General features: G+C 39.4%; 1 protein-coding gene across 1 annotated transcript; it reads left to right on the top strand.

The window, feature by feature from the left end:
* The first annotated feature begins 780 nt into the window (after positions 1 to 780).
* LOC122866776 (suppressor of cytokine signaling 6) lies at positions 781 to 8224 on the top strand. Its single transcript, XM_044176877.1, has 3 exons — positions 781 to 1301; positions 1759 to 1827; positions 3067 to 8224. The coding sequence occupies exon 3, from the start codon at positions 3193 to 3195 to the stop codon at positions 4801 to 4803; it is 1611 nt and encodes a 536-aa protein (XP_044032812.1). The 5' UTR covers positions 781 to 1301; positions 1759 to 1827; positions 3067 to 3192; the 3' UTR covers positions 4804 to 8224.
* The last annotated feature ends 16097 nt before the right edge of the window (positions 8225 to 24321 follow it).

The raw sequence follows: 24321 nt of genomic DNA, 5'->3' as shown, positions 1-24321 counted from the left end.
CTGGTTTATGTCTCTGCTATCATGAGTGAACTGAATAGGAAACTTTCTGCAGCAGCTACTCCCTGTTCTGAGTTTAGCTATTTTTCTTGTTCAGTCTTTTTTTTTTTTTTTTTTTACCAATCTCTTTTTCTGTGGTGCAACACATTAATTTTATTAACTTCTGAATTTCCTTTGGAATGACTTATGTGTATTGAATTACCATGTATTGGTGTTCACTCCAGAAAGACAATACATATTGTAATAGTGTCAGCCATTAATTTAGGTCACATATCTTGTTTTGTTCTTTAGTTTGAAAACTCATTATGTTTTTTCAGCAGAGGTTCACAGAGCATGGATGTTTTTTGCAACACCTTGCTCCATGCCTGGGAGCTGCCCAGCACAACCACATCTTTCTACTGAAGGCAATTGAGCAGCCCCATTAGAGCAGTTAAAATAAAATGCTTTGCTCAAAAGCATTCAGTGGTGGGTTATTTAGGGAGGCGCAAGTGTTAGTGATTCACTTAAGGTGATTTAGGCGATCTGATTACAAATCCTCTTTTCTAACCTAAGTTATTAAATTCAAAAAATATTTCCAAACACACCTCTCTAAATGATATAATACTGAATAATGAATAACATTAACTGAGATGTAAAAACATGTCACAAGTCTATTTTTTGTTTACAATGTTTGTTTCAGAAGGTTCTAATACCTATGTTTTCTCATTTTCAGGGCACAGAAGAAACTTTGTTTTTTCAATTTTGCTTACAGATTAGGACAATTTATTTTAAATGCTTGGTATATTTTAAATTGTTTGGCTATTTTTCATAGATTATGTGAAAATATGCACATTTTAAGTGTTTGGGTTGCCGCTGCCTCTGGGATGTAAAAACTTGCTGTAGCTGCTGTGTGTGTCTGATTCGCTGCATCTGACTGTTCCCACAATTCAACAAGCAACAAAGGAAGAAAGGAAGAGGCCGTAAGCTACAAAGTGTTAGCCAACCTAGACAGATAGATATCACCTTATTGTATCATACTAGTCGTCAATGTGAACCCGCACGTTTAGAGAAGAACCAAATTCGGCTCTAAAAACGCTTTATACTTCGTTTTTGCGCAGAAGCTGGCGAAAGGGAAGGTAACGGTAATGTTTTCGACAGCAAACGTTAGCAAAGCTAGCTGATTGGTTTAGGTAGTAAGCTAACATTAGCCAAGCTAACATTAGCCAACAATCGTTACAGAGCGAACCTTTCATGAACGTGTTGTACAAGACAAATGCCAACACCTCTGGGTTATTTTGCCTAGTAAGGCAAGCAGAAGTGACCGGGTAAGAGCCAATATAATGTGCATTAAAAAATGTTAATAGATAACAGATTTACTTTGAAAGTAGATATGCTAACAAACTAACTGGTTGTTAGCTATGTGAGCATATAAGCAAGCCAACATCTGTTAAATTGGCATGCTGTGTTGTATCGAATAACGTTATTTTGTTTCTTGCGGTTTTAATATTTAAAGTGTACTAATTAAATCGTAGTTGGAATATACAGTTTCAGAATATTGCTTTTAAAGTCACAAACTAATAAGCGTAGCTAAGCTAAAGGCATGCTGTTGTGTCCGTTGGCCTTGTCAGGTCAGGACAGACCTTGCTAACGGTGGCTTTATTAATGCACATTATTTGTTTTAGGTGATAATATAGGTACATGTTATGTGTTATTCCCTTATAAAGTCATGTGTAAATCAGAAGTGTGGAACTTTTTCAAATAAGTTGGCTTTGTTTTTAATAGCATCAAATGAAAGGTGGTGGAAGTGGAACTTGACCATCCAACTGAGTCACCATTTTCCTGCACATAATGGTGAGTAATCAGATTGCAGCTGTCTTGATGATCAAGCAGCTTTATTTAGGTTCTTTAAGTGGCACATGTCTCTAGATACTGTGTGAGTCTTGGTTTGCCAGAACTGCCATTGCTTTTTTTTGTCAGATGAAAAGGCAATGATTGTTGTTCACTTCACAAAATCCTGACTTTAATACAGTGTGGTTAGTGAATGTTTGGACAGTGATACATGTTCTGTTGTTTGGCACTACAGCCTAGCAGTCAAATTGAAACAATGACTGTCAGGTATAAGCGCTGGCTTTCAGTTATAAGGCAGTTTGAAGATGTTCACATCTATATTGGGGGAGCAACGAAGGAATTATAACCCTTTTTAATACATGGCCCATAGTAAACAATGCAGCAGGGCAGTGCTCCTAAACACACAGCCAAAACAAAACAACCAAGAAGTTTAAAAGGAATAACAGTGGCAGCAGCACAGGCCTAGCAGAGCATGACCAGGGGAAAATACCAAGCATCTGTTAATGTCTGTGGGTCATAGACTTTAAGCAGTCAATGAAACAAAGGATTTGCAACCAGATATTAAACCTAATGATTTTGTGTAATTTGTTTGATTAAACAGAAGGGCCACAATTTGTACATGGTATGGATGTAAAAGCCCATCACATTAAACCTGAAAGTCAGTACTTTAATCTCACAGTCATTGTTTTATTTCAAATCTGTTGTGCTGGGAGTACAGACTTTAGAGCTGAAACAGTCACCAAAAAAATAATCTCTTTTAATAATTGATTCATATTTTTAGTAATTTTTCAAGCAAAATTTCTTTGTCTTGTGTGATGAGAAACTGAATGTCTTTAGGTTTTTGGTTGGCTGGAGGAAAGACATTCGATGACGTTACATTGGACGTTAGGACATTTTCCTGTTTGTTTCTGACTTTTTATAGATCAAACGATGAATAGAGAAATTATTTTCATTATTAATCCAAAATGAAAGTAATTGTTAGTTGCAACCTTAACAGAGTTAATACAACAAAAAATATTCACTGTCCAAATTCCTGGGGACTGCACTAATTTGCTGTAATGTGCTGTACAGTCATTAAATTAAATCTTTTCAGTGTGGTGTGATATGCGTGTGTTACTTTCTGAATTTTGCATTATGTTGTTAATGGTTATGGTCAATAATATGAACATAATATACAACCCCCGGCAGCATTTTTACGACTAAACATAGAATATCTATAATCTTGTGTTTTTCTTGCTGCAGGGTTTGATGGCTCCACTGTATGCATGACTTGTTTCGTGTGGCCTGATGGGAGGACAGTGTGGATAGTACTTTCATCAGGATACCAGGAGAGCCATCCCATGCCCCCACTTTGGAGGGCCTGTCAGAATGAAGAAGATAAGCCTTAAGACCATCCGCAAGTCCCTCAGCATAAAGGGCAAAGAGGAGGGTGACTTTGTCATGCTCCAGCAGCCCTCGGTGACTACAGAGTTTTCTAAGGAAGAGTCACTTTTTGGGGGCTGCTACACCAAAGAGCTTTCTGGCTGTGACCTTGGTGGCGAAGAGGACAAAGGGGGCCAGAATAAGGGCCGCTCAAAGAGTGAGAGCCTGATGGGATCATTAAAGAGGAGGCTGTCTGCCAAGCAGAAGGCGAAAGTGAAAGGCAGCCCTTCTGCTATAGGCTCAGTGGATGATGATGACACCTTCTCGTCCTCTTCTGTGCCCATCAGCTTCAATGAGGTGAAAGCCCAGAGACCCCTTAGATCTTCATCCCTACGGAGTCACCATTATAGCCCCTCACCATGGCCTCTGCGGTCTGTCAACTCTGATGAGGCATGTATCAAGATGGAGGTAAAAGTTAAAGCCATGGTTCATTCTCCAAGCCCAAGTCCCAACTTAAATGGTGTCCGGAAAGAATTTCATGATTTCCAGATGGAAGGGCTCTTTCAGGACCAAGCAGAATCCTTAAAGAATCTCCAGCAGCCACAAAACGGTGAGCTGCATCTAAATATTGATGAAAATGACGTGCCTGTGGTGCTGGGGTTGACTCCCCAGGACTACATCCAGTACACAATGCCTTTAGATGAGGGAATGTACCCGGAAGGGTCCCACTCCTTCTGCCTGGACAGCTCCTCTCCTATGGAGGTGGGGACTGAAGCAGATAATGGGTCCCTCCACACAGACCAGGGACAGGAGGAACATGAACTGGTTAGTGGGATGCCTCCGGATCTCTTCATGGAAACCTCAGTTAGTAGTCTTCTCATCGGTTCTGCCGGAGTGATGCTCCATAGCTCTAGAGTAGAGGTCCCACCTCCCCTCTCTCCACTCCTGCCGCCCATAACAAGTAATGGACATATTCCCAGGACTTTTTCAGGGTTCAGCTCTTCAGACAGCCAAGTAGCTGAAAGGGTAAGACACCACCTCAACTTTGACCCAAATTCAGCTCCTGGGGTCAGTCGGGTGTATGACTCAGTCCAGAGCAGCGGGCCCATGGTTGTCACCAGTCTGACAGAGGAGCTGAAGAAGCTGGCGAGGCAGGGCTGGTACTGGGGCCCCATCACACGCTGGGAGGCAGAGGAAAAGCTGGTCAACTTGGCTGATGGCTCATTCCTGGTCAGAGACAGTTCAGATGACAGGTACCTGCTCAGCCTGAGTTTCAGATCACAGGGCAAAACCCTCCACACCCGCATTGAACACTCCAATGGACGCTTCAGCTTCTATGAGCAGCCAGATGTGGAGGGACACACGTCCATCGTTGATTTAATCGAACACTCTATTAAAGACTCAGAGAATGGAGCTTTTTGCTATTCCAGGTCTCGCTTACCAGGGTCTGCAACCTACCCTGTCAGACTAACCAACCCAGTATCTCGGTTTATGCAAGTGCGCTCCCTGCAGTACCTTTGTCGCTTTGTCATTAGACAATACACAAGGATAGACCTGATCCAGAAATTGCCCTTACCTAACAAAATGAAAGATTATCTGCAGGAGAAGCACTACTGAGGACACAGAGATAGGACAGTGGTGGCAATTTGCACTTTTGTGTTCAGTTAAGAGATTTAAACAAGGTTTACAGACAACCACAGTTTTGAGATGATTGGTTCTGGTGACTCTTGATTTGTGTCCAGGTGACTCTTGTCGCTCTTTAGTCCTCCATTCCACAGTTCTGGGTTTTTTCTCTGGTTTTAGGAGGCTCCTCTTCCAGAAACATAGGCCAGCACAAAAAGTACTGCAAAAAATATAGCAGAGGTATACAGCCAAGTTATCTTAGTTGTATACATTAAGTGCAGACAGTAGACATGCATTGTGATGTATGGTTAAGTGTAACATCCAACTGTGCAAGTAGAGCATGTTTATCATAAATGTGCGATCTGCATTTAAGTTGGGCCTGTAGGAAAAATTAAAATTTTATCCAATAAATTGTACATTTCAAGGATAGAAAAGTATTGCTACAAATTATTGCTAAATCAAATTTTCAGCTTTCTGCAGACTGACCAATTTTGATCATCTTTTGCATTTTATTACTTGTCAGATTGTGTAATGTTACCATCTTTTTCGGCATGAGACTGCAAATAAGAACATCATTCGGCATTTATACTATGCAATTAGTCAAATAACAAGGCTAGGCTTCATCGTATAACAAGTGATGATGGCCAGCCTATGATTTTCATGTTTACCAGATTTTTGCTAATTTACAAACTTCTTATCCAGTGGATGCAGTTTCTTCCTCAAGTATTATTTGACTCATGGCATGTTACAGCTGGCAAACTACAAATACATTTGTGCTTCAGTATGCTTAGACTGGTGCAGGCTTTGTTTTTGAGTTTGTGATGTTTGTTACATTCAGTTGTACAGGTGTACAAACATGAAAATCTGTTTCAGAGTCACAAGGGTTTACCAGGTCCACAACATAAACAACATTTTGTTGCAAATGATGTCCAAAATGTGCCAGTCTGTGAGAGGGTTTAGACAGTTTGGTCAGAGTAGCCTTAACTTGTATGGCTGCATGTAGCTATTATATAATGTGCAAGCCTAAAGGTACTGACGATGCTGGATTTTAATGTGTTGTTTATAGAAACAGCATCAAGTTGATGTATAAATCTTTTCGAATTATGGTAACATTAAAAGTTAAATCTTTCTGCATTAGGAATGTTACAAAAACTGCACCACAGCTCAGGCCTAACAACTTTGTCACTGTCTGTAATGCTTGTATCTGCATGTAGTAAAGGCTTTAAGACTTGTCAATTAAGGGCACTGTAGAGTAACTCTCTAAATAAGAAAAGATGTCACGGTAAACGGGTGAACGATTTTGGCTGTGTTGTTTAAGCGCAACTCTGAGTAAAAGGCTTGTTTAATGCACAATTGCATTTACCTTAGGCAGTTTATAAGTAAAGAAAATTGCCCCCAATTAACCTACAACTGAAAAGCAGACCTCTACTCAATTGACCTGCAACTGTATGTAGGGATGGCTGTTTCTTAGTCTTTTAATGCCAGCAATGAGCTGGACCCAGATCAAAGGAATTCCAAAAATGGTGTGAGCTTAGGTAAAAGGACTTGGGAAAGCCAGGGTTAAGTCCTCCTCGCCATCTTGGAGTGATGCCAGGGTTTCAGCATATGACAAAAGGTCCATCACAGCTGCATCATTAGTGTCATATGGGTTTCAAGGACATAAAAAAAAAGCATACAGTTTTTGCCATTGCTTATTCACATTGTCCCCACAGAGCTGCACTACCCCACAGATTGTCTCTACTTGGCTGTTCGTGCCAGAGTAAAGGGAAGAGCACACAGTATGCTACGCAAGTGCTTTATATGGATACTTTGACAGGGAATTGTGTTTTCACATTATGAATGAGCATCTTTTTTGACATCAGTGTCCTTACAAGTATTTGGAAAATGGTCTCTTGGACAACTTTGTAGGTCGTTAGCGCATAGTTCTAGTTTTAGTTAGCTGGGAATGTTGGTGTCTGAGGAAGTTACCATGAATCTAGCACAGCAGAAATTAGATAGGAACTTTGAATGGTGTTGCATGTTTAAAGACATAGCATTTTAAAGCTTTGAGTTGTATAGGAATGAAGGATCTAGGTTGTGTTTGGCTGTGAGGGATGTTTTTCTGTCACAAACATTTGCTGGACATTCTGTGTATAAGAAATGTATTTTTCTTTTTAGAATCCTTATGTGAATTTTTGTGTGACATTTGCCATCTGGGGGATGGGGCTGTACAAAAGGAATGTACGCCTGTTTGAGGTATCCATTTTATTTGCCTGCATACCAGTTTCAGAAAACATGAGAATCATAAAAACTACATTGAGACATTTTTGCACTTGAATATTCTCCATTGACATGCTTGGACCCTCTCTTGCCTTGAGTTGTCCTTCAGATGGCAGTTTTTAAAAAGAAATATAGTCACACATTATCCTGTGTTATGTGTTCATAAAACTGTTTAGATTAAATCGAGATTGTTTTGTTTTTGTCATATCTGTGGGATATAAAGCGTAAGGCACCAGCATCACATCAAAGCCTCTGCTCATGCTCATGGGCTGTCAAGGAATGGGATCGTGGCAAGAATGTGGACGTAAAGTTGATTTCACTTTTTCTTTTGGGTGTGTGTGTGTGTATGTGTTTCTGTCAAAATGTGAAAGTAAAATGTTAGTCTTTTTTAATACGATTTTCTTTTAATTGTATTTCCATTTTAATTTGCAATTTGTCATCACATTTTGACAAGCAGGAACCAGTTTCATATGGTGTTGCTGCTGTGAGTTTTCTAAATACTTATTTAGTTTATTATTAAGCATTATTGCCTTCAATATTTGATTCCAGAGGTTGATGCTTGTTCAGACTGCTGAAGCATTTTGAGTTAACAGCTGTTTAGCACTTAACAAGCTCCAGCATTTTTTTGTTTGTTGTGCATCTCGGTGAGTGAAGGTGATTGTTTACAACATTATGTTTGGAAATGCCCCTCCCTTCCCTTTTTGTTTATCCTCTCTCACATGAACATCTTGGTACAATTTTGAAAACTCTATTAATTTCATTTTAATGTGTTATACACATTTGTGCTGCTTATGGATATGATTGCCTTTCTTGTATTTAACAATGGGGAAATAGAATGTCACCAATGTAGATGTATGTACACATAATGACTTTGGTTATCATCTTGGGAGAGCAAAGCAGATTTGCAATTTGTTAACAACTGTAGTCAGTTAAAAGAGCATTAGTAGCGATTAGGAAACCCTCTGTAGAATTACCAGTTCACTCCAGTTTACATTGGTTGTCAACTGTCAACTTTCCAAAGTAGATGGTCTTTTTGTATTTTTCTTTTGGAAAAAAACAGTGATTTTATTGCACACTTTGGATACAGTTCAAGAGTTTTTTGTATCTGCCAATTATAAATTATAAATAAAAAACTATATTCTAAAAAATCCCAAAACATTTTTGAAGTATAATTTCTTATGAGAATATACAATGTGCATTAGTCATCTCTCACATTAGACTCATGGCTAGATTAAGCACCTTGCATACAGAGTTTGAATCAAGCCATAGCTTGGAGCCAGTGATGCACTTGACAAGAACCTGATCATGCTGGAAGCTGTGTTAATAGATAAAATCATGGTGGTCTCAAGGAGTTTCCTTCCACAGTGGGTACAAATTGGCAGCTAATCCCAGAGCTCTGGTTGCCTTAATTTACAAAGACATTCCAGGCGGTCTTTAAATACAACTGAGCGAAGCAGAGACTCCGGGGAAAGATTAGCAGCATTGCTACCATCCTCGCTTTAACTTCACTTTAAATCGACTCTGGAGAAACTGAGTGAGTTCATGTGTTGTAGAGGGGGAGGAGAAGATTGGGGGTGTCAAGTTTGGACTTGGATCTGCTGAAACACGGTCCGCATGATGATGAGGAGGTAGGCTTTGTTAACTGCTGTGTCTGACAGGCCTCTCCAGGCATCTGAGGTGAAGATACACAACTGTTTACTCTCTCTGCCCGGTTCAGGATGATTTATTCATAGCACACACTGGTGGTCACATGTCCTATGGAGATGCCTCCATCATAAAAGGACTCATCTCTGCCTTCCACTGTTACTTTTTAAAATAAATTTTCAGCTTTTCAAACTGTGTATATTCGGAATTTAGCAGGAGAGGTTTTACTTTGCTTGGAGAGTGCAACCTGTCATGATGTGACACAGCATCTCAGCGGGTTTGGAATTTGAGTGCAAACATTGTGATTTTCAGCCTGCTCACTTTGCCACCTCATACCCAGGATGTTGCCTACTTACCCGGACTGCTTCTCTTGTCTTTGAAGGGAAGCTGTCAGTTGGCAAAATGTCAAATCTGCTGCTGTTTCAGCAAACATTAAAATGATACAAGTAAAAAAATAGTAAAATCATCAGAATTTTCAGCATATTTTGTCCCCTCAGTTTAAGTCTTAACAATTCATGTGCATGAAATGCGATATGAGAGTAGTTTGGCCTGGTATACTGTAATCTGGGCCTTAGGCAAGATTTTGGACAAGAGCCCACTTGCTAATTGTCACGTACATATGTTTATTAACTATATATAGAAGTGTATATACACAAGGTCTTGGGTTCATGTGTCAGTTTGTTTTGGATACAGTGCAATTTGAATATGAAAAGTGCACCATGGTAGTATAGGGATTTAGGAGTCTGCATTTTCATTTAAAGGTTTAGTTCAACATTTTGCCAACACTGTCTTGCTGAGAAAAAGATGAGAAGAAAAAACGGAGTGTAAAAACAAGTTAGTCTGGCACATAACCCCCTTAAAAACCACAATGTGTCCTTTTTACACTTTTTTGATTTGAGGTGACGTGGCTGCCTTTTATTTCCATTTGGATCACCCATTGTGCCTGTAAATTTTAAGTCAAAAACATGAATAGTCAAAGACAGCCTTTGCATTTCTTTCAATGCATACTGTCGACACAAAAGTGCTCATTTGTGAGCAAATTTCTTCTCAGTGTGGTTCTTAGTTTGAAACTGTTTACTCTGGAGAATCCATCCATCACATGTCTGCTTTCTCAGATTTATGATCCATTCCTGCCATCTGGTGCGCTGCGTGGTGCACCCATTTTTCACCTACAAACAGGGATGATGTTGACAGCTTGAATTAGCCAGCAAACATATATATCGCTTTAAATTGTCATGCCAGGAAAACATCGGTGGGTCTAGCTGATAATGATAAAGCCGAGGTTACCTGCTGGCAACAGATGTCTTTCAGCCCAGAGTGAAAGGTTCAGCTCTATTAATGCTTGTGATCTCGTGCCAGCAGTGCCATACACCACTGAGACCCTCTCCTTCTCCATCTATCATGCATTAGGTGCCTCTGAACCCCAATTAGCCCTGTTAGAGAAGGGACTGCCTTCATCATTATCAGGTCCCCACTGAAACAACAACTCATCGTGGTATTCATTGTGATCATTCTTCACAGTTTCCTATGTATTCGTGGAGTGTATGTTTGTTGAAGTTCAGCTTGGTAGCTACCACTTTGTGTGTCTCACACTGTTGTGCTTTATGCCTCCATATCAAAACGCCTTTCATCATGGTCCTCTATCTCTCCTGCACCAAGCAAAGATAGAATTTAGCAAACAAAGTGGTTCAAACTGTGAACACAGAGTTGCCAGCCTCAGTTACTCTTTCAGGAAAGTACTTCAAGATCCTTAAGAAGTGAGCATGGTTAATGACCAGAAAATGGCTGATCCAGATGGCCTCAGCTCCAGGGTGTCAGCAAAGAAGAAGATGACCAGTTTGATATCTGATTGATAATGTGACAAGAAAATCATTCCATTTGTGAGGGTCATTCATGCATCACTTTTTATATTATATTATATATATATATATATATATATATATATATATATATATTATGATATATAATTTTCTTTCGACTACTATGTGGTTCGTTGTGATATTAAAGCGGGAGGAAATCTAAATTAGCTTCCCGAGCTACCTGCTACCTTTCAGAAAGACATCTTTATAATTGCAAATGGCATAGGCACACAGGCTTTGAATAATAATATGCAGGAATTATGTGTGTATATGTGCTTGTGCAGTGTGCGTAGCTTCCAGTACAGACTGAAGGCCAAGGGGAGTCGTAAGACGGTCATAATTATGTCATTAAAAAGAGTGACATCTGGAACTTGGGGGCCATCGAGCAACACAGAGTATCCACCTCCTTTCCTCCTTTGCCCCCTGTGACAGTGACTATCCACTCTTGTCCCCCAACAATCTGCCCATCCCTCACGTGGGAGCGAGGTGTCTATGTGTGGATGTGGCGTGGTGGTGGGAAGAGGGGGGAGGGTGAACAGGTGGCGGCCATCAGGAAATGGATGGGGAATGTTTTGAATGGGAAACTTGCCTCCATTCCTCACGGAGTACCTGGGTGTCTGCCCTTCGCCAGTGGTCCAAGAGGCACAGCGAGGACAGGAGAGATGAAATGAGAACAGGTGGTGGTTTGTCGTTTAACGAGGATTGGAGTTCCCCTGTAGACTTGCGAAAAGCACAGCCAATAGAGCTGTATGGACTACGCCTTCACAACAGGAACCCAACCCTACTGCTCACATTGTGTCCAAAACAAGAGAGCTTTACACACAAAGCACACACTGTACAATGCTGGTTTAAATTATTTTGGCAGTTGCAAAAAAAGAAAAAGAACATTTCCATCCATATTACCTAAGAACAAAAAGAGCACTGCCAGAAGAAAAGTGAACAATGTGTAATTAATGACATACTTGCCTTTAATCTGGTTTTGGTCAAGGGCCAAACTGCCATCATTTTGTACTTTGATTGAATTGCAATCACACTCCCCACTCTCTGAACTGCCACCGTCCCACAAGTGCTCCGTGCTCCCTCAACTGAGATGTTGCATGGCAATTAACAGCTCACCCACCACTGAGTGTGCATTACTCATCAGGGCCCCGCCCTCCTCTGCAGCCATACCCTGCTAATATTCTTCCCCCATCTTTTCTCCTGCAGCCCTAATGTGTTGGTTACGGAAGCTCAGGGCCTTTTGAGCCTCATGCAATGATGAGCTCAAGCTCTCAGTCCACCACACCGCTGGTTCACCTGTCTGCCCCACAGCCAGCGTGGCAACGCACTTTCAAATTAAGCCTCTGTGGATTGAAGCTGCAAGAAAGGCATCCTAATTCTCTTTGCATATGCTGCCATCCGTTCTTTATTTGATAACATTTACCAGACAATTAAGCCAAAGTTGTAATTTCTCTTCCTAGATATGATATTTTCTCAAGTAAAATGGGTATCCATCATTTTTACTCTACGTGACAGTGAGGCTCCTTAGTCACAGCTTCAGGGAGGCTGCATTTAATCTAATCACTGAGATGTGTGCTAATTGTGCTGCTTTACATCAGTGGCTGATATTCATCAAAATATCAAAAGCAAAATAAATTCTTAAGAGCGTAGCAACTTCTAGGGAAGAACTAAAATCATCAGTGTTTTTATTTGGTGCCTAAAACAAATGCATTGTTGTTTCCTATTCATTAGAACATTCTCATTCTATTGTGTACTGTCTTAAACTCTTTATCATCTATGTAAATGTTTATATGTATATACAGCATGTTAAAGTATAGATTTTCTTATTTTTATGATTAGATGTGTCTCATTTACACATACTCAAGACATGAAGAGCTCTTCTCACACCTTTCCAGAACTAAAGGTTTGAAATTTTGACAAGCTTGTTTACCTTAAACCTTGATTACATTATCTCTGGTACCATGCATAGCGATATCGGAGTTCATTAAAAGCAACATCTCTAGAAATAGTAAATGACTGAATCAGGTGAGAAACTGATTTGATGCTGCAGCCTTGGCTCCCTCCTCAGTTCTACAATCTATTAAAGTAGAAAGATTTTTTTAACCGATTCCCAAAATGCCTGTGAATTCAACACAGGTGATATGCAGTTTCCCATAGGATGTTCTTGATGTACCAGCATTGCTTTTATAAAGCGTAAGATGATACTGAAAAATTACATGATGTATATCTACAAGGGGGTACCCTACCTCTTTTTCATTGCTTCAACTGTTTACTCAAAATAACTAAACGTCCTCATGGCTCTAGGAATGGCAATGTCGGTCTGTCGGTCAGTCAGAAAAGTCCACCACTTTGGTCCAGACTGAAATATCACAACAACTAGTTGATGGATTGCCATGGAATTTTATACAGACATTCAGGGTCTCTAGAAGATGAATCCAACAGCCTCTGGTTCCACCAACTTTCCCTCTAACACTATTATGAAGTGACATTTGTGGTTCAGAGTGAAATTTCTATTATTTGATGGGTTGGCATATATATATATATATATATATATATATATATATATATATATATATATATATATATATATATATATATCCTTTCAATGTCCTTAGAGGATAAATTCTAATGACTTTGGTCATCCTCTGACTTTTCCTGTAGAGCCACCAGCAGGTCAAGGTTTTCACATATTCAGTGAAATATCTAAACATGTTCTACATGGATTAGCACAAAATTTTGTACAGATATTCATGGTTGCCAGATGATGTATTCTAATGACTTTGGAATTTCCTGACTTTTCCTTTAGTGCCACCATCACGTTGACATTTTTGTTTTTTATTGAAATATCCTGACTAACTTTTGGATGGATTACTGTACAATTTGGTACAGACATTCATGATCCCCAGAAGATGAATTGTATTCACTTTAATCCCCTGATCTGAATGTAAGTTTTTTTAATACTTTATTTATCACCAAATATCTGCAAAACGAATGACATTCCCATCAACCTCAGCTATACTTTGCGTTTAGTGCTAATTAGGAAATGTTAGCATGCTAATACTCTAAACTAAGATGGTGAAAATGGTAAACATTATACCTGCATAACATCAGCATGTAAGCATTGTCATCTTGAGCATGTTAACATGCTGAAGTGAAAGTTTAGCTCACTGTGCTAAATACATGCAGGCAACCTCACAACGGTGCTAGCTTGGCTGTAGACTCTTAGTCTTTTTATAGTAACTATTTAGATGCAACAGAAACTGTCCACAGTGAGGTAAATTATCCCCTACATACCACTAGAGGTAAGAGGGAAAAATATGTTATTTTGTGATTTGGGTGCACCAGACCTTTAAAATATAATGTTTATCTCCTGTATACACAGTTTTCTCCCCTCTGATGGAGAAGATCACAGGAACGGGCTCTATCTCTAACATTGATGTAAATCTGAACAAGCACACACGGGTAGCTGGCTTGAAAGTGGGCCTGGAGGGAAGTCTTTTAAAATTAGATCCAAACTGAAGGAATTGTGAGCAATATTGGCCAGTGCCTTACCACTTGTAGACATACAGCATGAGTGCATCCACTAGTTGATTTCTTGTTTTTCATCTAATGGTTGTTAATTAGCACTTTAATGCCAGATACCAGCATGGTGTAGAGTCAAACAATCAGAGGTATGAAGGATGATGTGATTTTGCTTCATCAAATTGTGGAAGAAGACCCATTTATTGCCTGAATAGAAACCATGACTCAGGTCATTTGAGTTGGGTTAACTTGATCCCCTCACTGGTTATATCAGCTAATCTTACTGACGTTGTCTCCAGCCAGCCATTTACTGAGTCTGTCCGTCTGTCAGCCCGTCCCTGCTTCTCTGAGCCCCCTGCAGCCATGTAGACTCTGCTTGAAATCCTTCAATCCCATTAAGCTTTGTAAGTATTTCTTTGCCCAATGTCTACCCAGAACAAGTCAAAGAGATGGCTTGTCCTGAATCTGTCCTCTTGTCTTCCTCCAAAAATAAACAGCGGCCTGAGAGAAGTCCGTTAAATACACCTTCACCATATAAAGGTGCTTAATGTAACATGCCATACTAAATTAAATAGTTATTCATAATTCAGGATTAGGTTTTTATTGGGTGGCACCCAGTCCTGTAATACAGTGCTCCTTCAATTGTTTCCAGTTTGTAAATAATGTAATGCATTCTTGATGAGCAAAAGTGGCCATGGGCCATGCAATAGTAATGAAGACTGGGAGCGGGCTCAAGCAGAACTGAGATAATTCTGTTTGAGGAGGACAGTTAAATATCCACAGCTGTCATTAGACAGATCTACGTGGATGTGCTTGGCTGAAAGAATGTGTTCCTTTATTTATTCATCTCACAAACTGTCAAGAGTTGGTAGTTTGTTTAACGTTAGTGCACAAATGAAGAGAAAATGTTTTGAGTGAGGTTTGATTGGAAACATCATTTGCTAATGGCAAGCTCACAGAAATGCTTATTTAAGTGTATGTACATAATTGAGCGAAAAGGAAAGAAACTGAGTGTTTTTTTTATTTTTGGTATTCATGACTCAGTATAAAATTCTTTCATTACAATACACATGAAGCAAGATTCAAAAATTAGAGAGTAGTTTATTTCCATGGCCCAACAGCATATATACAACCTTTAATATTGTTATCTTTAGAAGCCCTTCATCTTTTCTCAGGTCTCAAAGGTCAAAGCAGCCTCTTGAATCAAAATCAAAACCACTAAACGTTGTACTGATTGAGCATGATGAGGAAAATGAGCATTCCTGAAAAGGGTGCCTCAGTGTTTCCTCTTTGAGTGAGAGCCTTAAGAGACATGAAGTGGTCTTTGTTGTGTGTGATGGAATTTGGAGTAGAAAAGGCAAAAAATAAATAAACACAAAGAAAAGCGCGTTCATAGCTGTTTGGATTTTTATGCAACTTAACTCCATGAAAGACATAAAAAAACCCACTTTTCTGTTTAGTGTGTCAGTTTGACTAAGTAGCTTTAGCCCATGCATGTCCGCTCCTCCTACTGAAGTGTGCCATTCAATTTTAAGTAATAAAATCCTTCCAAATCCCCTCGAGAAAAACAGCAGCTTAAGTAAGGTTAATGTTCACTATCCCTGCTTCCTCCACTCTGTGCAAGATGATACTGGAGGACGTGAATCATTTCTATCATACAAGCTGTGAGCCATTAGGACATGAGTGGAAGGGACAGCCGAACGTGACCTATATGCTTGCAATGGAAAATGGAAATGGAAAATGTTTTTCAAGCAGCTTTTATTCTGATGGGTGCAATTTGTTACGCATATCATGAATATGCATTTGCTTTATTAAGGAATCACAGTCAGATCATTAATGTGATAAATAAATAGTATTAAAAGGCTTTGCATATGTAAAGCATTGTGTTTATTATATAACAGAGAGTTATGTTATTATAAACTTGTATTGGTAAAAGTGTGTCCCTCTTTTACTGTAATTTATAAAGCGCAAAAACAGCCTGCCATGATTTTTGCATTATCCTATATGACCCATAGATGTCCTTGTTCAGCAAGTCATTCTGCTCTGATCCTGATCTAAAAATAAATTACCTCTGTTTCAGAGAATAAAATGACAATAATATATACATTTCTTTAGGAGTCTCTTTAAGAGACTGTACTGACATCATTTCACATGAATGTCTGAAATAAAAACTTCTAGGTGGTTATCAGCATGTGTTTCTCTTTTTCTTTCTGTTCACGTCTCTCTTTTTCCTTCTCCAAAACTAAGACTTTCTGTAAATATAGATGAATATGATGTTTGAGCCTTTGGTCACATTCGTAGTTTCGTATTCTAATTTAAAATATACCGCTTCTCTCCTGTGTTATGTGTAGTTCTTGCAGTTCTAAATAAGGATGTGTTGTAGAGGGAAGCCTTTTAGGAAGTTACAGTGCAGACTCATCTCCTCTGTAGCCTCTACAGAGGTTTCTGTGGTTCAGCATCTGAGACACAAGCTGATCCAAGAAAGCACAGGCAATGTCTCACTCTGATTCACACATTATAAAAACAAAAACATATTTAATCATAATCCCTGGTTTCTGTGTTTTAGATGAATCAACCCAAACTGCCTGTAACAGACTGAACTTGCAGGTATGATTAGCTATCACAATTATTCATTATTTTCACTGCGGCTCAGCAGAGAGCTGTTAAGGTTTTCTTTTTTAAATAGAACTTTCTTAACAGCTTCAAACTTTGTGTATTGAGTGTGAATTCTGTCAAATGTCTCACCAAATATTAAAGCCTCTTGATAGTTTTTTGAATTGCACAAAGAAATCATGAAACAACTAAAAGCTGGTTTCTAATGACAGAAACCAAAAGACCAAATGGAGTCTTAAAGTCCCCATTTGGAATGGATCACGATATCACAACCTCTGGCACCAATTGTTTGTCATTGCAGGTGTTTTTGTTTACTTCAGAAATCGAGAAATCATTTTTAACCCTCATATATACACATTTTATACATATAAAGCCCCTGTCAGGGCTAAAATGTCTATAAACCCACATTTAGAGGAGTAAATATGCAGTATATAAGGCTTTTGGATCTATGAATCACAAAGGTAAAAGACTGTCAGCTCCGGTGCTGCAGTGCCTAGATCTTAACGAGTGAGGAGACAAGAGGAATGTGGAGCAGACGTGGGTGGTATTTAAAACTACATATAAATAAATAAAGGTGAAAATAAATAAATAAATCCTACCTACATCACTGAGCTGATAGCTATCTCTTGCGAGATGAATCCAAATAGAGCAAATGGAGGACAAGCTGCTTAATTTTCTGGGTTTAGCCTTGAGTCTTTATATGCTACACAGCACCGATAGATTCTTATTCCCCACATGTTTACTTGCTTTTAACCCGGTAGAATTATCACCGCATTGAGTGCGATTGCACCTGTGACTCATATAGGAGCATGTTTACGTACAGTGTGTCTCTTCATGCAAAGAAGAGTGGTTTTAAGCAGTATCACCTTCATAGACATTTAGGTTTCCTTTCCTTCATCACTTTAGAGAATGGATACTATGAATGTCAGCCATAAAAGAGCACTTTTCAGCTTATTATTCAAATTGAGCTTTCAAAAGTATAAAAGGACCCAAAAAGTATGGATTTGCAAAGCTGCTATTGCCTGCCACTCCTACAAGAACAGAAAAGAGCCTGTTCATTGTTCATTTTGCAGCAGTTACAGAGACTTTATTCCTCAGAAGTGGCTAACATAACCTAGTATTCAACTGTACAGTTCAAGTGAATACGCAGTCCTGAAAGGCAGTAGTTAGAGAAGCTGATGAAAGAATAACATCCTCTTCATCACTGAGTGAAGAGAGAAGGTTTTATATGAACAAGTTTCACATTGACACAATACAGCAAAAATAAGGATCATTTAATAACTTATTACTTCTACAACTCTTGTCTGAGCAAGACAATCCAGGTGCTCCAATGAAACTGTGAAGCTTGTGTCTGACAGTCTGTGGCTGTGACTGCACTGGTAAAGTTCTGATTATAGGTAAAGTGATTAAGATAGGGCTGGTATAAAAAAGTCAGGGTAATAGATAAATTGAGTAAGAAGTGGGTTAAATATAGATAAAAAACAATATGAAGTGGGAGAAAAAAGTTATAATGGTATAAGTCCCCCCCCTCCCTCCGTCTTCTCTACGAAGCCATGATGGACAGGGAGGAGCAGCGAAGGCCCGCTCCAAAGACATGGCATCCATCCAAAGTCTTGTACAGCCCTGGCTTCTTCTATCAACCAATCCACTCAGCACACCATCGTGCCTCCCAATTTCACCCACATGCTTCACTGAGTCACCAATAAATCATTTACCCTACTGGATGAGGTATGGTCTTACAGAGAAGAAAACAGAGGAGGTTGTGACATGTTTGGCTTTAACATCCATAATTCTGTAGTTGTTTTGTGTGGACCTCTTAAATTTTGACTCAAGCTATTCCTATTTGTCTACTGCAATTAATAGTCTTTTGAAGCAACTATAATCAATATATCTATATTAAGAATGGATCAAATGATGTGAGAGGTGTTGCTCACGGCGATGAACCCACAGTGAATGGTTGACGGTAGCAGGAAGCTGTTTTCAGCTCTGTACGCTACCTGCTCAGCACCGAAGAGCAGACAGACAAAGTTAGCGACTAGCTGGTGAACATAAAGAAGCATTTACCAGCTAAAGAGCCAGCTATTTCCCTCAGGAGTTGACGGAGAGCAAAAACAGAGCTAAAAGGAAAGTGAATACTGGACTTGCTGTACGTTCATTAGGTGGCCAGAAACAGATTCCAAATGAATGCTAATGTTGCTCCGTATCGGCTGAATGTTTAAATAGGCAACTGTCTGATAACAAGTTCACCACATCAACTTAAAAGATGACAATTATGTTGAGTTTACAGCTTGTTAGCTGTCCCCTTGTGGCCAAATTGCAGGTTTACATATCTAATACATAATCACAATTATGTGAGCTATTGCCAAATACAGAATTTGACTGTCAAAACCTAACCTGCTACTGGAGAGACTTGTAAAAGTAGCCGGGAGTGATGTAGCGATAATAAAATTTGCTGAATTAAGGTCCACACTGTCTGACTTTAAACAGCATACTGTCACAGAGATACACAGAGTGAAAGTAAGGCCAAATTTAACAAGCGCAGTTATTGATTCATATAAATCATTTAATCTATATCAGTTAAATCAAATATTACACTCCTCAGAAATTTTACTTTCTTACCTCAAAATGCCTACTTCTTTATGTTTTTCTCTGTACTTTTTTTGTCTGTGTAGCACACAAAGCCTGCTTCAGAAGAAAGCAGGCGTGTAAAATATTGATCACACTGACAGTGCTACAACCATCCTTGGTCTCCTCCGCATTTCCCATGGGGAACTTCTCTTTTTGGTTGCACACTTCCTTACAGCAGGGCAGAATGCAGGGTTAGCAACACAACAGTGCCCATGGAGCTGGCAGAGATTCCAAGTCTTGCTCAGGGACACTTCAGCAGCACTTGGGCTACACTGGAGCATGAACCTTGATTCACCAGCCTAAGGACATTTCTCTATTCACTGTGTCACCCTGCTACAGTGGTACAGACACGAAAGATGTTGGGGATGGTTATTAGCCAATCAGTGCTCAGAATGAACACGAGGACCAATCAGGTTCCACCTCTTTATAGTGTTGCCTCACTGCTCTGTGACTAAGGCTAAAGGAGTTAAAAGATAATCAAATAGTGCTCAATTAGATGTTTTGAAACCTTAAAATGTGTGATTTCATCAGAGGCATTGTGATTGACACTGTTAGGTACCTATGGCTCAGACACTGACAATGATGACCAGCTTGTCCAAGTAAAAAGTAGAAGCAAATTTGTGAGCAGAAAAAAGACCAGGGGTACACAGTAAAGAAGAAAACCAGATGGAGGGAAAGAAGCAAACAGAAAAAACGTAGAACAAAGGAGAGAAAGCATCAGCAGACATTAGTAGAGAAACATTTTGCATTGTTTTGAATAGTATTTATAATAACTCTTTATTAATTGTATTGTCAGTTGAAATCTGTCAAGGAAAATCTTTGATCTTGCCTCGTAATTCCAAGGTCATGATATAGAAACACAACTGAAACATATAGTGATGACAAAATCTTAATGAACCAGGCATTTTGGTCCACCCAGAATTCCAGTTTGGACCAGTCCTGGTGACACATAGTCAATTCAATTTGAAACTGGGGCTTAAGGAGAATCCCGGCCAACTGACTGTGTCTTTGTGCCAGTAGAAGTTTCCCGGCAGGAGTGATATGCACAGAGCTGTGCTCTTATTTGTTCAGGTGTGGTGATAGACATCCAGTGAGAGGAGAGCAGAAGAGGGAAATAATAAGCCATATTCATCCAACTGACACTGGGCTCCTTGGGGAAAGGATAAGATGTAGCATGTCATGCTATATGTAAGCTTACTGAATCATGATTCAGCCATGAGGATGTTCATTTATATTTAGCTATAGAAAGGCATATTTAGGACAGAGCTCTTTCAAGCAAGTACAAAAATATGTTTTGACATTTGTACAATGAACATTTGCTGCTTGTTTACTTTTAAGCTGGAAAATAACTTCCTTAAATATATTTACTTTATACCCATTCAAGAAAGCAGTAAAATAAGTTAATTTCTTTAAGCCGGATATTTGGTCATATATTTCAGTTGTTTCCAAAAAGCTGTGACATACAGTAAGAAAGCAACTAAAAGCGCCTCAAACAAAAGCAAGCACTTTCTACCTTCCTCTTCCTTCCTGTTACTCATCTTTGTCACTAACAAACCTGCTAATCCTTTGACCTGTGAAGAGCTACGTCAGTTGCTGTGCTGCAGGAATCCAAGGTATTCTCCACGGTACCAGCTGGTGCACCACTTGTGCCTGTTTGATCCTTTGGCAGACTCCCCATCCTGTTTAAAGTGTATTTTAGGATATTAGAAAAATGTAGTGATATTGCCCACAGTAATGTTGGGTAAATGTGTCATGTTGCTTCTGCTAGTTGTCATGTCACTTCTCATTAGTTTCTCCCAAAATGTTTGCCGAGTCAAACACATGATTTGGGGTCAAGGAAAGGATTTGCATGGTCAAGCTGTGTTGCTTATTTGTTCCTGGTTACACCTTAGTGGGTTGCCAATATTAACAAGCTACAAGAGGAGGTAGTTTGTCCCCTAAATATTTAAGAATATTCTCTCACTTGGTTTTAATAATATACCTTAGCACCAGATGAGAGAAATGTTTTTAGCCATGCTAGCAGCGTGGCTGTATGGGCAGTAATGTTGGTCTTTCGGGTGGTCAGTCGGTCCACCATTTTGGTCCAGACTGAAATCTCTACAGGAAATCATGGCAACGTAGCTCCCACATGATGAGGCTTAATGACTTTGGTGATCCTCTGAGTTTTCGTCTAGTTCCACCATGAGTTTGACAATTGTGGTGGTGAGTGAATTGTCTCACCTGGATAAATTTCAATGAAATTTGGTACAGACAACCATGATCCCCCTGACTTTTCATCTAGTGGTATCATCAGGTCCTATAGGGGCCTGTTTTTGTTTAAGACAAACTGTATTCTGTGTTTAGTGCTAATTAACAAATGTTAGCCTTCTATGGTTAACATTATACTTGCTTAACATCAGCACGTTACCATTGCCATTGTAAGCATGTTAGCATGCTGATGTTAGCATTTAGCTCAGAGCACCGCTGTGCCTACATACAGCCTCACAGAGCCGCTAGTGTGGCTGTAGACTCTTGTCTGTAGATTCTTAGTTTCATAATGATTACAAATCGCAAATGATTTAGCTGAATAAAGCATTAACTAATTTGAGGACTGACAGCTTCCTTGTCTGACTAAATGGCATGCATGTGAGTTTTCCAAGTGTGATATGTTTTCCTTGATATATCATGTGAATGCAAAATAGATCGTCACGGATATAACAGTCATTAGGAATAGCATATTCCTGACATGCTGACAACACCAGCTTCTCTAATCCAAATGAAGGGGTGTGTCAGGTGAAATGCTGCAAACCTGCCTGGGCGGAAGGATTTTGACTGGATGAAATGAGTTGGATAGAGTTAAGGCAATCAAAAGGGATAGAATTTGGCTTTTGAAATCCAGTAATGTTAAATAATTTTTTTTGTGCTACCTTGAAACCTGACCCACCTGTCACGTCTGAACCTGAAATTTGTCAAATTTTCAAGTTATTCAGCAATAACAACTATTATTCAGTACAAATGATCTGATCTGGATTAAAACATATCTGCTAATTTTGTACAGTATTAAAGAATACATGACATCCAAGCACTCTTTGTATTCTGTTAGAAAGGATTTGGCAATAAAGATTAATAGTGAGGTATGTCACTGTCTTTTTCTGCTGTCTCTCTCTCTCCCTCCCTCCTCTATATTTCTTTCTCTTTGTCTTTCTCTCCTCCTCCGTGCCTCGCTCTTTCTCTCTCAGATTTGCTGCTTTGGAATTCTTCCTGTGTTCCTGCTGTGGTATTGTGGCACCTCATTCACATTACCTGGTGTCACAATCTTGACTTCCCTTCCCTTTGTTAATCGGCAGTAAACAACATGGCTGTCTGGGGACTTTGCATGGCGTAGGGACATATTTTTACCACAGCAAAAAAAAGGAAAAAAAAAACTAAACAACAACAACACATGATTAAAGATGATGCCTCTCATATGCCACACTGTGCACAATGATAAAAGGTGCCCAGATATCCCAGTGACAGGTCAAAGCAATGCACATAGCTAATTGATGCTGCCTTAGAATCTCACCGCAGTATCAGAAACATTTGGCAGTTTCACACCGTTAGCGTGCATATTTATTCTCCTGGGTGTAACAAAGAATTAATTTCTGTCATAATACTTTTAGTCAAGCAATCACTTCCATTTAGTACCTGCCTTAAAACAATGACAAAGAGGTTAGGTATTATGTGTTAATTTCCAGTTGATAATGTCATGTCTGATAACCTTTCAGTTCAGCAAATATTTTGATTTGCTCAAGGCAATATGTGCCGAAGAGATCAGCCCCTATTTTTCAGCCTCATTTGCAAAACTTGAGATTTTGACATGTGTTCTCTTGATTCTGAGTCAGTTCAAGATAAATATCATTTATAAACTCACAGAAAACACAGATTAACAACTTGAGGGAAAAAGGTATTGGTAGTTGAGATTCTAATGGTCTCTCTAATGATTCATGAAAATGACATTATCATTCAATACTAACTGCTGAGGTAAAACTGCTAATGAAGAATAGATCTGCAATTGCCTTGCCAGTATAAAAATAAACCTGATACAATTCTTGCCAAATATACTTTCAGTGTGGTGCATATTGCATAATAATATGTTTACATGAAGTAATGAAAAGCTGCTCAGACAAAGATCAAGAAAACTCTAATAGTTAACAAAATCTCATAAATCTCATAAATCACACAATCACAAACCATAATCACAATATAAATATTTCTCTTGCAAGCAAACCCTACAGCACATCTTTCACATGACGCTGACTTGCCAGTGTCTGTGCAAGAGTGCGTGCATGTGTGTTTTTTTCACTGTCTGTGGGTTGTGAGAGCCCTTTCAGCTGATTAAATATGTGAATATTTAAACATGACAATTCTCAGCACAGCTGCAGATAGTCGGCAGGTCTGTTCCTGAGGGAACTGCCAAGCTGTTCCTACTGCATTCAGCACCACGCGCCGTGCTGCATGAGGAGGCTCCAACGCCATTGAAGGGGACTCCATGTCATTTGTAGGATCTGATTTTTCCCCATAAACACAGAGCACTCGGCACGTTTCATGCACAAAAAAAAGACGATCCCAGAGGGCTTTGGAGTGCTTGGCTTTCAATTAGCTTTTCCCTCCCTCCTCTGGCTCTACCATTTGCCTCTGTTTGATTGTGGCGATCGTGGTGAAGTGGCCTTGGCTAGCTCTGCTGTGATCATCTGTGGAGGGAAGGCAAACTGGCAACACAGTTAGTCTGCATGCAAACATGTAGTTCTCATCAGATCTGTTTGAGTGGAATGCAAGAGATAGTGGTTGGGAGAGCAAAGGAGGACGGTGCACTACATGAGAGGTCAGGGACATCCTAATTCTTATAGTACACTTGCAACATTTAGTAGGCAATGAAAAGATGAGTCTACACTTTTGGAGACAATTTATGTTTTGTGCAAACACCTTTGAGCTTACATGTAGGTGCTCCTCTCTTGCTCTTTTTGCCATT

This window comes from Siniperca chuatsi, linkage group LG19 (genome assembly GCF_020085105.1).
Source record: "Siniperca chuatsi isolate FFG_IHB_CAS linkage group LG19, ASM2008510v1, whole genome shotgun sequence".
Lineage (NCBI taxonomy): Eukaryota > Metazoa > Chordata > Actinopteri > Centrarchiformes > Sinipercidae > Siniperca > Siniperca chuatsi.
This window is presented reverse-complemented; position numbering and strand designations above follow the sequence as displayed.